At 42.5% G+C, this 14,367-nt stretch overlaps 1 protein-coding gene across 22 annotated transcripts in view; it reads left to right on the top strand.

Annotated features, from left to right (window-relative positions):
- The window catches only part of DLG2 (discs large MAGUK scaffold protein 2), a 1,447,004-nt gene that overhangs the window by 1,058,618 nt on the left and 374,019 nt on the right, over positions 1-14,367 (top strand). For all 22 annotated transcript variants that reach the window (XM_074955894.1, XM_074956046.1, XM_074955852.1 and 19 more), the window contains 2 exons: positions 8,136-8,280; positions 11,647-11,785. In XM_074955894.1, the coding sequence (XP_074811995.1) occupies positions 8,136-8,280; positions 11,647-11,785 (284 nt within the window). The remainder of the gene's footprint in view (positions 1-8,135; positions 8,281-11,646; positions 11,786-14,367) is intronic.

The following is a 14,367-nucleotide window of genomic DNA, read 5'->3' as shown; positions in this document are numbered from 1 at the left end:
TCCAACCTAAACTGCCCTTGCTACAATTTAAGCCATTGCTTCTTGTCCTATCCTCAGAGGTTAGAAAGAACAATTTTTCCCCTCCTCCTTGTAGCAACCTTTTATGTACTTGAAAACTGTTATCATATCCCCTCTCAGTCTTCTCTTCTCCAGACTAAACAAACCCCATTTTTTTCAATCTTCCCTCATAAGTCATATTTTGTAGACCTTTAATCATTTTTGTTGCTTTTCTCTGGATTTTCTCCAGTTTCTCCACATCTTCCCTGAACACAGAAGTAACAAATAACAGGAGGTTGTCCCCTTGTCCAGAAATCCAAGCCTGCTTTCCAGACGGTCCTGTGCCCACAAGAAGCACTCTCCCTCGGCTACTTACCAGGGCCACACTCACTGCTTTTTGGCTTTCTGCTGGCTTTTTGGTCTTGTCTGCATCTCTCACATATTCAGCTCCACCATTCAATGCCCAGTCCCCGTGTTTGCAGTCAGTCCCAGGGAAACCTCTTTTATTCTCCCAGATATAGTTCTTGCTCAGGTCTTCCTTTGAGGTCCAGTCCCTTGGGCTCAGTAGCTTCTATTCTTTTAGGTATCTCTAAACAAAGGGGCGTATAACTGCCCCCTCATCTAAACTGAATGAAAGGTAGCTATCACTCCCATTAACTTCAGTGAGGTCTGTGATTGCTCATTGGCCACGACATGCTTGCTGGTAGCCACCAGTGCCCTCCAGTGGAACAATGTAGTCCACCTCCTTTACTCACTATGTTCTTTACTTTTGCCTTTCTCATTATCCAGGCCACCCATATTACGATGCACCATCCCCATATGTCCTTCCTATTCCTAGTTTAAGATTTTCACTTGTAAGGGCTATATCAAGTTGTCATTTAAAAATAATCCCTATTAAAACCAATATGGAGTTTGCCTTAGACTCAGGTTGTGCCATCCGTTTTTAAGTGTTGCATTATATGTGCATATATGGCCTCATATCTGTCAGTTCAATTTCTTTATTTCCCTGTTAGTCTCTGAGGGCAGGTCCAAACTTAAAACGCTGCATCCGCACAGCTGCACCGCTGTAGTGCTTAAGTAAGAAGCTCTTACACCGATGGGAGAGCTTCTTCCATTGGCATAGTGAATCCACCTCCCCAAGAGGCAATAGCTACGTCGACAGGAAAAACTCTCCCACTGATGCAGCGCTGTCTACACGGGGTGTTAGGTTCGTATAACTACGTCGCTCAGGGGTGCAAATTTTTCACACCTCTGAGTGTCATCGTTATACTGATATAGGCCTGTAATGTACACCTCACATAAAGCACCAACTCTTGAAGTACTTGCAAACAGCCAAACTCCCCTCTGTTTCAAACCCTAGTCCCTTAGGCTCATAGCCACTGATAAACTAAGCAAAGTAAAGTGAAAGGGAATAAAAGAGTATGAAATGCCATTTAAACACAACCAGTCAGTCAAACACTCCTCTCTACACACAGTGAGCACCAGCTTTGGTCCAATTAACTAAACAGTTAATGGGATACTGCAGAGGCAATTAACCCAAACAAACTTACTTACTTAAAACCAATTTTAGTACTTCTGCATAAAAAAACCCTTCTTTCTCTTTGTAGAGCTCTTTAAATCATGTTGCGCTTTAAAAAGGACATGCACATTCATCAGTGGCAATAGGCCAATTACATCCAACAGTTCACAGATGTTCACAGGAAAATGCTCAAGATTTCACTTCAACAAATTCCACTTCCTGGAGAAAATAACCTGAAAAGTATTTACACAAAGGCAGATGTAACCACCAGGATCCGAATCATCTCCCTCTATCTCCATAAGTACAACCCTATCAAATCTCAATAAACCTAAGTCAATAGATGAAAAAGAACAATTATCTCTTAAAAAGGGAAAAATAAATAAAACAGGTATGTTCCTCTGGCACTCTTATTTTGCCTCCACTTACTCTTTTCTGACTTTCCTGATGGTGATTTTCTAGGGTGATTGTAAGATCAACAGGAGGAACCAAAACTTTTACTATAGCTAGTGCTGAGTGCCTCACATTTTTCAAGATGAACCTGAAAATTTCCAAATTAAGCAGCCCCCTTGATTACATTTGAAAGAATGAGGCTGTGCAGAAGGAATGTTGCAATGGTTGTTAAATGTAAAGTGGAATTTCTTCCTACATATCTCCTGTGGAACTTTATTTAAGTATTATGTCTCCCATCACTGTTGTCTTCTTTGGTTAGGCTTGTAGGCTTCCTTTATTCCCTTCCTTTTTTGCCATTTTATTCCATCTTCTGTCATTGCATCTGTGGTTTGAGCCTGCCGTCTTGTTCCATTGTTCCTTCTTTCATAATCCATTTTTAGCCTTTCTGGTTTCTTTGTGTAACCTGAGTCTGATGGGTAGCTTAAGCCTTCTTCCTGTTGCCTGCTGCTTGGAGAAGCTTCTGCCCCATCACCCCAGGGGTATAGGTCCTGGGTTCTTTATCTTGGCGCACGATACCTCCACCCAAGGGGGACTCCTCCTAGTGCATGGAATACAATGTGTGTTGTCCTTTGGGAAAATGTTTACTACCCAATAATGTACTAGAAGTGTAGTCCAATATACAAGGAATAAAACAATTATCACAGTCCCCAAAATAACAATACAGGGAACAAAGGAAAAGGAATAAGGGGGAAATAGTACTGTAACTAGAATAACAAAATAGCAGCAATTACTTAAACCCTTCACCTCCTAACATTTACAATGGGCCCAAACCATTCAGCTCCCTCCCAGCACCTGCCTAGGCAGAATGTGAGTTGAGAAGAAGTTCTTTAGTGGGTGATGCAATGATGTAAATCATTGTCCAGCATAAAATTCAGAGTCACAAATAAAATAAATAGACTTGGGATTTCTTACAGGGTCTTCACCCCTTGGATAGGGTCATCCTGAGGCTCTCTGATCTGGAGTCCAATGGAAAATTAGGCTGGCTCCCGATAGCCTAACCTGGAATTGTTCCTCAGTCTTCTGGGTTGCTTGTCTTGTTACCCCCAAAACAGACCCAAAGTACCCCCAGAATAGCTCACATATTGCCCCTTCCTGGGTTTACCAGAAGTTCCCTTTGGGTGACCCATTTACCTGTTTTTGCAAGGTGAAAGGGGTCCACCCTAGAGAAATTGCTGGGGTTTTGTGGGAAATACTTTTAGGAACAAGTTCCCAGTACAGTTTAGACTTGCTACCCTTGGGAGGACATGAATACAGCCTTCCGATATAATTGATTGACACCCAGGGCATATTCTTCTGAAACACAGTATTTTCTTTATTTAGTGTAAAAGCAATTTTCCCTATACAATAAGTCTAAACATAAAGCAAAAACATAATCCTTGGATACAGCCTAAAAGTACCCAAACTATAAACATATAGTTAGCCCAATATTAAATGGCTGTGTTCTGTTTGCAGTGGTCAGTCTCCTGCTGGTGCTGACAGCAATCTTAAACTTTATACATATAAAACAATGTAACATTCACAACACAGACACATTTTTATTAACCCAAACATACAGACACATATTCATTAATCCTATTTATATCTATATTTTACACTATAGCTAGCGTGCTTACCCTCCATAGTCTTCTCTCCGTCTGTTCTGTGACGGTCCTTTTCTGCTGTGACACTGTGGTTGCTTCTTCTGATTTCTTCTGACTTCTCCTTCTTCTTCTGCTCCTAACTTTCTAAAGTTTGCCTACTGACTCTCTGTCTTTCATACAGTTTTTGAGCTGTTTTGATTGGCTATTCTTTCAAGCCTTCCTTTTCCTCCAGTCAAATTTATATCCTTTCTGATTGATCTATTCTTATAGTCCAATCAGAACTGCTAAATCTGGCTATCAATCAAAGTTGTTACATAGTATTATGGTCTGTTTGCTGTTATGGTCTGGTGACCCTCACCTAGTTTTGGACTAACATGCCTGACTGAGAGGGCAGCCAGGTGCCTGGTTTTTGACCAGAAAGTCTGTTAAAAAAGGGGTCCTGACACTATCCAGTCAGATCTTCTGACTGGACACCCAATGTCCAGTTACTGTGGGGTGGAAGGCAGGGAGGCACCGGGTCATCACCCGCACGAGCCCCTACTTAACCAGGACTGCCTCTTACTTGTGTCAGGCGGCTGCAGCTCACAGCCCTGGCTCCACAGGAAAGTCCCTCCTGACCCAGGCGAGGAGGGTGAGTGGGTGGGGAAAAGCATGCTCAGGGCGAGGGGGGAAGAGGAGTGGCTGGAGGTGGGGCCTCAGGGGAAAGAGGCAGGGCAGGGCCTAAGGGGGGAGGGGGAGGGACTTTGAAGAGAATAGGCAGGGCAGGGGTGGGACCTTGGGGTGTGTGTGAGAGGCGGGGAAGGGGAGGTTCCGGCCCTCCTGCTGGAGTGTCTGGTTTTTAAATGACAGGTTTCAGAGTAGCAGCCGTGTTAGTTTGTATTCGCAAAAAGAAAAGGAGTACTTGTGGCACCTTAGAGACTAACCAATTTATTTGAGCATGAGCATCCGATGAAGTGAGCTGTAGCTCACGAAAGCTTATGCTCAAATAAATTGGTTAGTCTCTAAGGTGCCACAAGTACTCCTTTGGTTTTTAAATATTACTAAGTTGGCAACCCTACTGACTGACCTCTCCCTGCAGTGTTGAAGTGACCTTAGTAAAGTGACCTTTACTTGACCCTAGATTACATTTGCTTGCCTGCCAACATAACACTATATGCTGAACTGAAAACTACTAACTCATCCTTCTTGACTGTGTGCCAACATTTCACACATACCAGATAGGGTGGGGCTGGGGATGAGAGGTTTGGGGTGCAGGAGGGTGCTCAGCACTGGGATCGAGGGGGTTGGAGCGCTGGAGCGGGGCTCAGCCACATGGTGTGGCCCCCGACCCAGTGCCCCAGCTTGAGCGCCGGAGTGGGGCCTAGCCGCGTGGTGCAGCCCCCAACCCGGCACCCCAGCTTAAGCGCTGGAGCAGGGCCCAGCCGCGTGGTGCGGCCCCCAACCCGGCACCCCAGCTTGAGCGCTGGAGCAGGGCCAAGCCGCGTGGTGCGGCCCCCAACCCGGCGCCCCACGGGCTGGCTTAAAATGGCTCATGGGCCAGATCCAGCCCGAGGGCTGTAGTTTGTCCACCCCTGCTCTAGGTCATTAGACCCATCCAAGCATCTTTTGTATTACAAAGCCACTGCACAAAAGGAAGGTAGATGCTCAGGCCCATATTTCCAAGTCATATGGTGTTTGTGAGCGACCTTTAACTAGGGTTTTTCTAGATGAAAAGTGAAGGGGCTGAAACAGGAGAAGCAAGAGCACAGAATATAAGCCATGAGGCCCTAGAGAGAGAGACAGAAGCACAAGGTAACTTCCTTTAGAGCAGGGCACAGATACCTGAGCTGAGGTTTCTGCAAGAGGGAGTTGCCTATGTGCTGTGTGTTATCATCCCTGTGAAAGGAAATAAAACTTATCTGCATTTTGTAGAAATACAGTGCACTATGAAAATACCTGACTCGGCAGCACCAATTTCTGCTCCAGACAGGAAACTGACCTAACAGGCCCTGAAAGTCTGCTACCAGTTGGCAGAAGGGCAACACACTTTTCCCCCCGGTCCAATTATCTTAGATACTGGGAGTACTGCACTTCTGTGGGAGAAAAAGATCTGAGATAGCAGCTAAGAACTTGACAGAAAAAATAAGCAGTTTCCAGTGCAGTACACACTAATGGGACATATTTGATATCATGATAAATCTTTGTCTCAGACAGGGCCAGAGCTGTTTAATGCAAGAAAAGACTGCCGGGATTGAAATGGAGTCCCTTTTAGTTTGATCTCTGATCTTACCCGGTAGGCATAGCAAGAGGCCACACGGCTCTTGGGATTTCATGATTCTGCAATGGAGAACAGAAGCTTTTCTCAAATCTGAAAGAGGCTATTAGTCTACATATTGAATGAAAAACTTATTATGGGCTGTGCCAAATACATAATGGATAGAGCTGAATAAATTTTAAGCGCTTTAAAAGGACTGTTTTCCAATTTTCTGTGTAGTACATTTTGTCTAGATGCCTGTTAGGGACAGCGTGTGCTGCTGGGAGACTTCGGCTATGTCTACACTATGAACTAGGTGTGTGATTCCCTGCTCACATACATGTATTTGTGCTAGTTTGATTAGCGCTAGTATAAACAGTAGTGTACCCACCTGAACCTCGTGGGTATGTATTTACTGCCTGTCTTACTGCGGCTACATTACTATTTGTACGTGTGCTAGCTCTCATTGAGCTGGTACGAGTCTTTGTATGTGAGCTGGGAATCTCACCCTTAGTTCGTAGTGTAGACATAGTTTTTGTCCTAATGGATGGGATGTTGGCTGATTTCAGTCTTGTTTAACCTTTTCTTTATTCTTCAAGCATTGTTAATCAGTGTTCTAAGCATCCCTTCTGAAGAGTCCTGTAGTTAGAGCGGACAAAATGTATATTTTCCACGTATTTGTTACGAGCATAAACAAAAGTATTGCAAATATTTGTGACCGCTTACTTTTTGCAAGTGGCAATCTGCATGTCCTTCATAGTTCTGACCATTTCTTCATGTTTTGCTTCCCCCAGCAAGTTTGCTTAGTGAAACTCTCATTTGTAGCTTTATCTCACTTGTCTTGACTGCTGAATTTACTTTCTTTATGGTTTCTCGGAGTCCCAATGTTACAATCTTCAATTAATACAAACATGGCACTTGTCTCATCATGCATACCTGAAAATAAAAACATATCCCATCTTACGGAATCTTTCTAATCAATTTCATGATGGTTTTAGGATCTGCCCCCTAAAAATTTACTATCTGAATTAAGACAAAACACAAAGGTATGTAACAGAGGATGAGGGGAAAGGGAAACAAGAGGGTAGCTGTGTCAGGAACAGTGCTTACATAGATTAGTCAAAAGTTGAATTTTCACGGTTTGAATCCCCCTTTTAAAGTATATAAATAAGCAAGAGAGATTTAATGTCAGTCACGTCTGCATACCAGTCATTTGCATGAAATCTATATCAATATGAATCTATATCCCTATCCTTGCCCCTTTCCCGTTAGCCTGTGGCCATCTTGTCAGTGTAGATTGTAAGCTCTTCAGGACAGGGACTGTCTACTAATCTGTGTTGTGTATATGTCTAGCACAGTGAGGCCCCATCCTTGGCTGGTCTCTAGGCACTACTGTAATAAACATGATTCATTGTTAATAATATATCTCATTTCCCTTGTACAAGAATATACATAGGAAGTACCTTTATGCAGTAGAGTCCTCATGCCTCTAAATGTACAAGATCTTTTCTCCTGCATAAAGTTTTTCTGGAGGAGTAATCTAGATTAGCACCTCCTATTGACACAATTCCCTGCCCCACCTTGTCTATACTCTTCTTTGCTATGCCCTGGTGCACCTGATATATTATCTGCATCAAGCCCACACCTTGTGTCTATAATCACCTACCCTCTCACTATTTCAGTGTCTTTCTACCTACAGCTCCAGAAAATGGTCATATTTTTCACCTTCAAACCCTCCCTTCCCAGTTCCACAGCTGCCACTGTTCACTCCCCACCTCTCCAAAGTAGTCTCTTATTTTTGTCTCCCTTCCTCCCCTGCTTAACTTTTCAACTATCCATTTAAGTTAATGGGCAAAGAGATTTTAGGGTGTCACTCACTTATGAGGTCCCATTAGGAACTAGTGCATGGGTGCAACATCATCAAGTATCCAAGTAACTAATAAGAATGTGATTTGGGCTTTTACTGCCAACAACCAGATGCTGATAATCAATATCTCAAGTGGCTGCTATGATGTATACATATCCCCTGCATCCTCTGGTGCACAGTTTGCTATTAAGCTATTTCAGTTTCTTGTTATGTTTCTGCTAATGATGACCTGGTAATAGTGTCGTACTGGAGCAGACACAATGGCATATTTACACTGAGCTATGGTACTACAGCTTGGGGATTGCCAATGCTGCTAAATAAAACCTTAATCTGATTTTTCTTCTTTATTGTATAATAACATTACTATTCTATAATCTGCTGCACCTTTTGTCTACAATTCTTAATCCATCATTGATAACTGTACATATAATATGGATATTTCTTCTGTATCTATCCAGCCTTACTCATCTGTCTAATTTCTCCTTTAAGGTAAATAATTACAGTTTAGAAGAAGTAACTCATGAAGAGGCAGTAGCAATATTGAAGAACACATCGGATGTAGTTTATCTGAAAGTTGGAAAGCCCACTACCATTTACATGACTGACCCTTATGGCCCACCAGATATTACTCACTGTAAGTGCCTCATTGCATATTATTTCATATGTGATATCATGCTTTAAGTGATTATTTTGACTTTTCAAATCTAGACAAATATCAGTACATCAGCGAAGCTTTTACAAGGCCTTGGAAGGCTGAAAAATGGAGCTGTTCATTAAATATGATACTATCATGATCTGTTATATTTGAAATAATAATTCTGGACTTGTGCTGCAAAAAGTAACAAGATAACCGTGCCACCAAACTTATTCCAACATGCTATTGTTGAATTTTAAGGAGGTACACTGTATCTTTTGTAACAATTAAGGGGAAAATATTTTTATGTAAATATAATATTTTGATAAATCTTGGATTAACAAATGTGGAGAGAGGAGTGCTCAGTTCACAAGACAGGTACAACACAGGCAGCAGAAGACCTGCCTACATGGGCTTACCAAACAAAAAGCTTGAGGAAAATTGACAAGACATTTTCATTCAATGGAGTTGTAATTTACACAATATTTGTATACAGCATAAAATTGCCCTCCAAAAATTGCTACATAATTGCCATCCAAATCTATCAGTTACATCCCCATACATCAGCATACTAATGTCCCCTGTTCCCTATCCATCCGCTCCCTTATTTATATCCATCCTCTGCTTCTCTACCCAACAGTGTGGCAATGCTTCCCCTTGCACTCGGTGCATCTCTTCTTAATGTGCATGTAGTTCTCCCCTCCCCAGTACCCCATTCTTTGGGATGGCGCCTTGTCACTGAGACTCCAGGTTCCTCTGCTTAGCTTCCCTTCTCCCAGCAGGCAGGACTAATCCATGCCACTGTGGTGCGTCTTGCTGGCCTGCTGCAAATTCCCTCCATTCAGTAAATCAGTAAGTCAGTAAATGCTCCCTGCTTTAAGCTCCCTCTGAGTCTCTCTCTCGAGATGAGCCAGGAAGCAGTCTGACTGGCTTGCAAAATAAGGAGAATAGGGAATCTCAGCAACTGACCCCAGCTCATGCTGGCGAGCTGCCAAAAATGCAATTGTCACCAGAGGCCATGGAGCCAGCAAAGGGATGGAAAGACAAAAGTTCCCAGTAAAAGTCAGAGATTAGGCACTTCTGCATCATTATCCCTTAATTCTGATTTGGCATGCCCAGCTAAACATGGTCCTTTCTACTCACATGGCCCGTAAAAGGGTGATAACTGCACTGGTGGTTTTGTAACATGCACATCTATATATTACACTGAATTGGACCTAGACCAGTTGGACCTGTTTATTTAGCAGACGCTACTAATCAGCCAACAGATGGTGATGATATTTGTTAACTGCTAATCTGGGCTGATTTCTTACCAGTGACTAAGGAGTGAAAAAGGCTCACTAGCACCTTACTAATTCTTTGAATTATCTGGTCTTCCAAAATAGTATTTCAAAAATAGTGAAGCAGCGCATGCTGTTGAACAAGATTAGGGAGGCAGTGTTGCCTAATGGATAGAGTACTGGAGTAGGCCTCAGGAGACCTGGTTTTCATTCCTAGCTGTGCCACTGATCTGCTGGGTTACCTTGGGGATGTCACATCACTGCTCTGTGCCTCCGTTTCCCCATCTGTAAAATGAGGATAATGATACTGATCTCCTTTGTAAAAATGCTTTGAGATCTACTGATGAAAAGTGTTATCTAAGAGCTAGATATTATTATTAGTGATCAGAAATTTCAGTGAGGGAAAAAGCTTGAAAAAACTTTCAGTAATTGATGGGTGCATTGTGACGGGGCAAGGCCAGATGCTATAGTAAAGTAGTCGGAGACGGATATATTAGCCACCGGCTAAACAAATCCCTGTTACCAGGATAAGCAAATGGCAGCTGCTCCAGGTCAATTAAGACACCTGGGGCCAATTAAGATCTTTCCAGAAGGCAGGGAGGACAGCTGGGTTGATTGGGACACCTGAAGCCAATCAGGGGCTTGCTGAAACTAGTTAAAAACCTCCCAGTTAGTCAGGTGAGGGTGTGTCAGGAGCTGTAGGAGGAAGCCATGCTGTTGGAGAGACTGAGCAGTACAAACCATATCAGGTACAAGGAAGGAGGCCGTGAGGTAAGGGTGAAGTGGATCTTGTGGAAGTGGGGGGCTGCTGTGGGCATGTGGCCCAGGGAATTGTATGTGTCCTGTTTCTAAAAAGTCATATACCATAGCTGATACTATTGGGGTCCCTGGGCTGCAGCCCGGAGTAGAGGGAGGGCCCGTGCTCCCCCCATTGCCCCGTGATTAATCACTGAGACTGGGAGACAACAGAGACTGTGCAAGGGAGCATAGCTTCTCCTCACCTCCCTTGCTGGCTTATGATGAAAATGGCTCAGTAGGCTGTGACCCTTGCCTCTAGAGAGAGAAGGGCTACATGGAGGGTCACAGTGAGCCTCTGAGGCTAGTGAAATCTGCCAGGAAACGCGGGAGCCACAGAGACAAGGACAGAGCTTTGTCACAACATACAAGTTTGTTTGTCTCTTAGCAAGGAATGGCCTTTCCTTATAGAAGCGTTTGGTCTTAAAATATTTAATAATTCACCATCTGAAGAATGGATTGAACCTATGACTAGAAAGTTTAAACACTTCCATTTCAAAAGGAAATTAATCATCAATCAGTGCAAAAGCATGTCTTTGTTTTTCCTCCTTAGTATTTCCTTTCCTATGATTACATGGATTAGAGATTTGGTCACAGTCATTATTACATATTTCCAGCCAGCACCATTATTTTGAGACCCAAAGCAAAATACAAGCAAACAGCATAGTACTGTCTTTGTTAATCATTAGCATGTATCATATCTATATTAGCTTTCACTCTTCTTAACAGCTTTTCCTGGGATCTAAATTATGATGCAATCTAAATTGGCACTGAAAATTCAGTTTAGTGGGATTTGGGATCCCAACTCTTCTAGGATCTTTTGAATAATCCCTGTCCTAAATTATAACCTATTGTTTCCCCCTAATTTTTTTCTCTAAACTGGGTCTCTTATTATATTGCTTCTGGCACTCTAAAAATGGTGGTATAAGACATAATGTCCCTCTCATCTACTTATCTCCTACAACTATCTCCATTCCTTTTTGCATTCATGCACTTATTCATTAAATGCCTTCCTGCTCTCTGTCTCCAAAGCCATCCCCTTCTCATCCAAATCCCTCCTAAAGATCCTCTCCTTCCTTAATCTCCACACAAAGTGAATGAGTAAACAAAATCCTAGCCATTCATTCCCTTCACTGCCTTGTTTAGATTTTACACTCTTTGAGGCAGGAACTGTCTGTGTTTTGTGTCTTGTACAGCACCAAACACATTATTGGTGATTAAATGAAAACAATACTATCACATCAACCAAATGCGAATGTCACTCACTACAATTGCTTATTTTAATCATCAGCTTATTCTCCACCAATGGAAAACCATATACTCACTGGCAACAATGGCACTTTAGAGTACAAGGCGTCTTTGGCTCCTATCTCACCAGGAAGATACTCACCGATTCCAAAGCACATGCTTGTAGAGGATGATTATACCAGGTCAGATATCTTTCTTTATATATTGCCTTTGGTAATGACTGCAATGCATATTAACAACAAGGGGAAGAAACACAAGCTAAAATAAAGAATGGGTTCAACAATATTAAATAAGTTAGTTGTATTCAAGTCGGCAGAGCCTGATGAAATTCATCCTGGGGTACTTAAAGAACTAGCCAAAGCAATCTTGGAACCATTAGCGATAATGTTTGGGAATTCATGGAGGACAGGTGAGGTCCCAGAGGAATGAAGAAGTGCAAATATAGTATCTATCTTTAAAAAGGGGAACTGTTGACCAGTCAGCCTAACTTTGATACCTGGAAAGATACTGGAACAAATTACTAAACAATCAAATTGTAATTATGTAGAGGCTGTTATAAAGAGGATGGTGATCGATTGTTCTCCATGTTCACTGAAGACAAGAAGTAATGAGCTTAATCTTCAGCAAGGGAGATTTAGGTGGAGATTAGGAAAAAACTTTCTAACCATAAGGATAGTTAAGCACTGGAATAGTCTTCAAAGGGAGGTTGTGGAATCTCCATCTTTGGAGGTTTTTAAGAACAGTTTAGACAAACACCTGTCAGAGATGGTCTAGGTTTACTTGGTCTGGCCTCAACACGGGACTGGATGAGATGACTTCTCAAGGTCCCTTCCGGCTCTACCTTTCTATGATCCTATGGTAAATAACAATGGAGTATTTGGTGCAATAAATGGACTGACCTTATTATGTGGAAATGAGACAGCAGAGCTTTACCTTTTAGTTGGTTTTGAAGCAGATGGTGGGGGGGGGGCGTCCTTTCTTTATATCCTGTATTTCAGCTAAGTGTTGCTGCTGAGACAATTTATATTTCATTCTTATTTGAAGGGTGATTAGAACATTGCTCACCCTGCCATCCTCTTTTTAAAGGCTACTACAGAGATGAAGTATGTGAACTGAGTTCTCATTATACTGTATAGTATGACAAATGAAAATTGTACTTGTTTCCTTCAATATTCTTCTATTTTCATAGTTTCATAGCTTTTCAGGCTAGATGGGACAATTATGACTGACCTGCACACCACAGGATAATAACCTCAATCCAGTAATTGCTGCTTCAAGCCCCTAACTTCTGTTTGCTTTCATTGTGTGTTTGCTCTTGTATGTCTCTAAGGTCCCTTCAGCTACATCACTTGTGTGGCAGGTGTATTCACAGGGCTTCATGGCATTTGTTTTTAACAAAGGGTTAAAGTGTGGGAGAAACACACCTGCTCTCCCTAGCTTGGATAAAGGAACAGCTTCCTGCAGCTCTCTCTTTTCCTTGGCTGAGTGTGCTGAGAACTCCCTGCCTCTTTCAGTCTGCTGTAGGAGTTTCACCAAAGATGAATTTAACCCAATGAGTTGTTTTCCTATAGGAGTTTCTTCCATCCAATTAGATATTTTTAGTTAACAGTTAAAAGATGTATTTCATCAAATTCTGGATCAAAGCTTTCCCTGGATCAATACCGTTTACATCATTTCTAAGCTGCCTGTGTATTTAAAGAAAGTGATATTGTAACAAGGAATCCTGCATACCTAGTTCTTGGCAATGCAATATATGGGGCCAGATTCAGCCCGGGTGTAACAGCATTGATTCCAGCATCCTTGTGCCTGGGGAGGGTAGCTGCACTAAGGAGAGCATTGAGTAAGATAAAGAATCCACAAAGAGAGCAAGTAACGAGTTAGGGAGGCTAGGAAGTCACGGGGGATGCAAGAAAGGAATCCGGAAAGAGGAGAAAAGCCAGAGTGTGAGTGAGGAGGCATTTAAACAGTTGAAGCTATAGGCGGGATGGGGAGGGATTCAAAGAATGTCCCGTGCTTTTCTCCATTCCATCTGTCCAGAAGGTTACACCCCATCCTATTGAATGCAGACCTATCCATGATGATCTGCTCAATCATTACCTCCATGCTTGATAACTACAACTCATATCTAAGAGTGAAGTATCTCACCCTGGAAAAAGGGACTGGAGTGAGGTGTTCGCAGCAACCTGCATTTTGTACTATTTGGGAAATGCAATAACTGGTACAAAACAAATCAGCTTGTCTGCTGAGCAGCAAGGGTTGCCGTGATTAGAGAACTCCACTGTTGTTCTCTCTGTATTGGATCCCCAGTGAATAGTGTTCAGTTTAGGTCTGGCACCAAAGCCCTCTTTTATATTGGCACTAGTAACCTGAGAGATTGGCTTTCTGTCTGCAGCAGTGACGTGCCATGACAAGCATATTTCATTGGAAAGATAAAACTGTCATCCGGTAGGGAGAGGTTCATGAGTGTGACAGAACCAATCAAACAAAAATATCTTAATGCTAATCAAGCATTTACTCTTACCTGCTAGAAAGGAAGAAGATAATGTTGCCTTTTTTTTTAGAATAATGGTTAGCACTCAGATGCTACTGTGATGGGCAACAGTATGTGAACTTGGATACTGTTGTACAGTGCTCATAATTAGAGCTGGTCTGGAAGTTTCCTAATGGAAGTCTTTCATCAGACCCTGGGAGAGTCACCCTCCCTATCGATGATGTACTTCTCAAACTGGCTAAGGCCCTCTGGAGCACACTGGCTTCGATAGCG

Source organism: Natator depressus, chromosome 1 (genome assembly GCF_965152275.1).
Source record: "Natator depressus isolate rNatDep1 chromosome 1, rNatDep2.hap1, whole genome shotgun sequence".
Lineage (NCBI taxonomy): Eukaryota > Metazoa > Chordata > Testudines > Cheloniidae > Natator > Natator depressus.
Note: the sequence above shows the minus strand (reverse complement) of the source record. Positions and strands in the feature narration are given on the sequence as shown.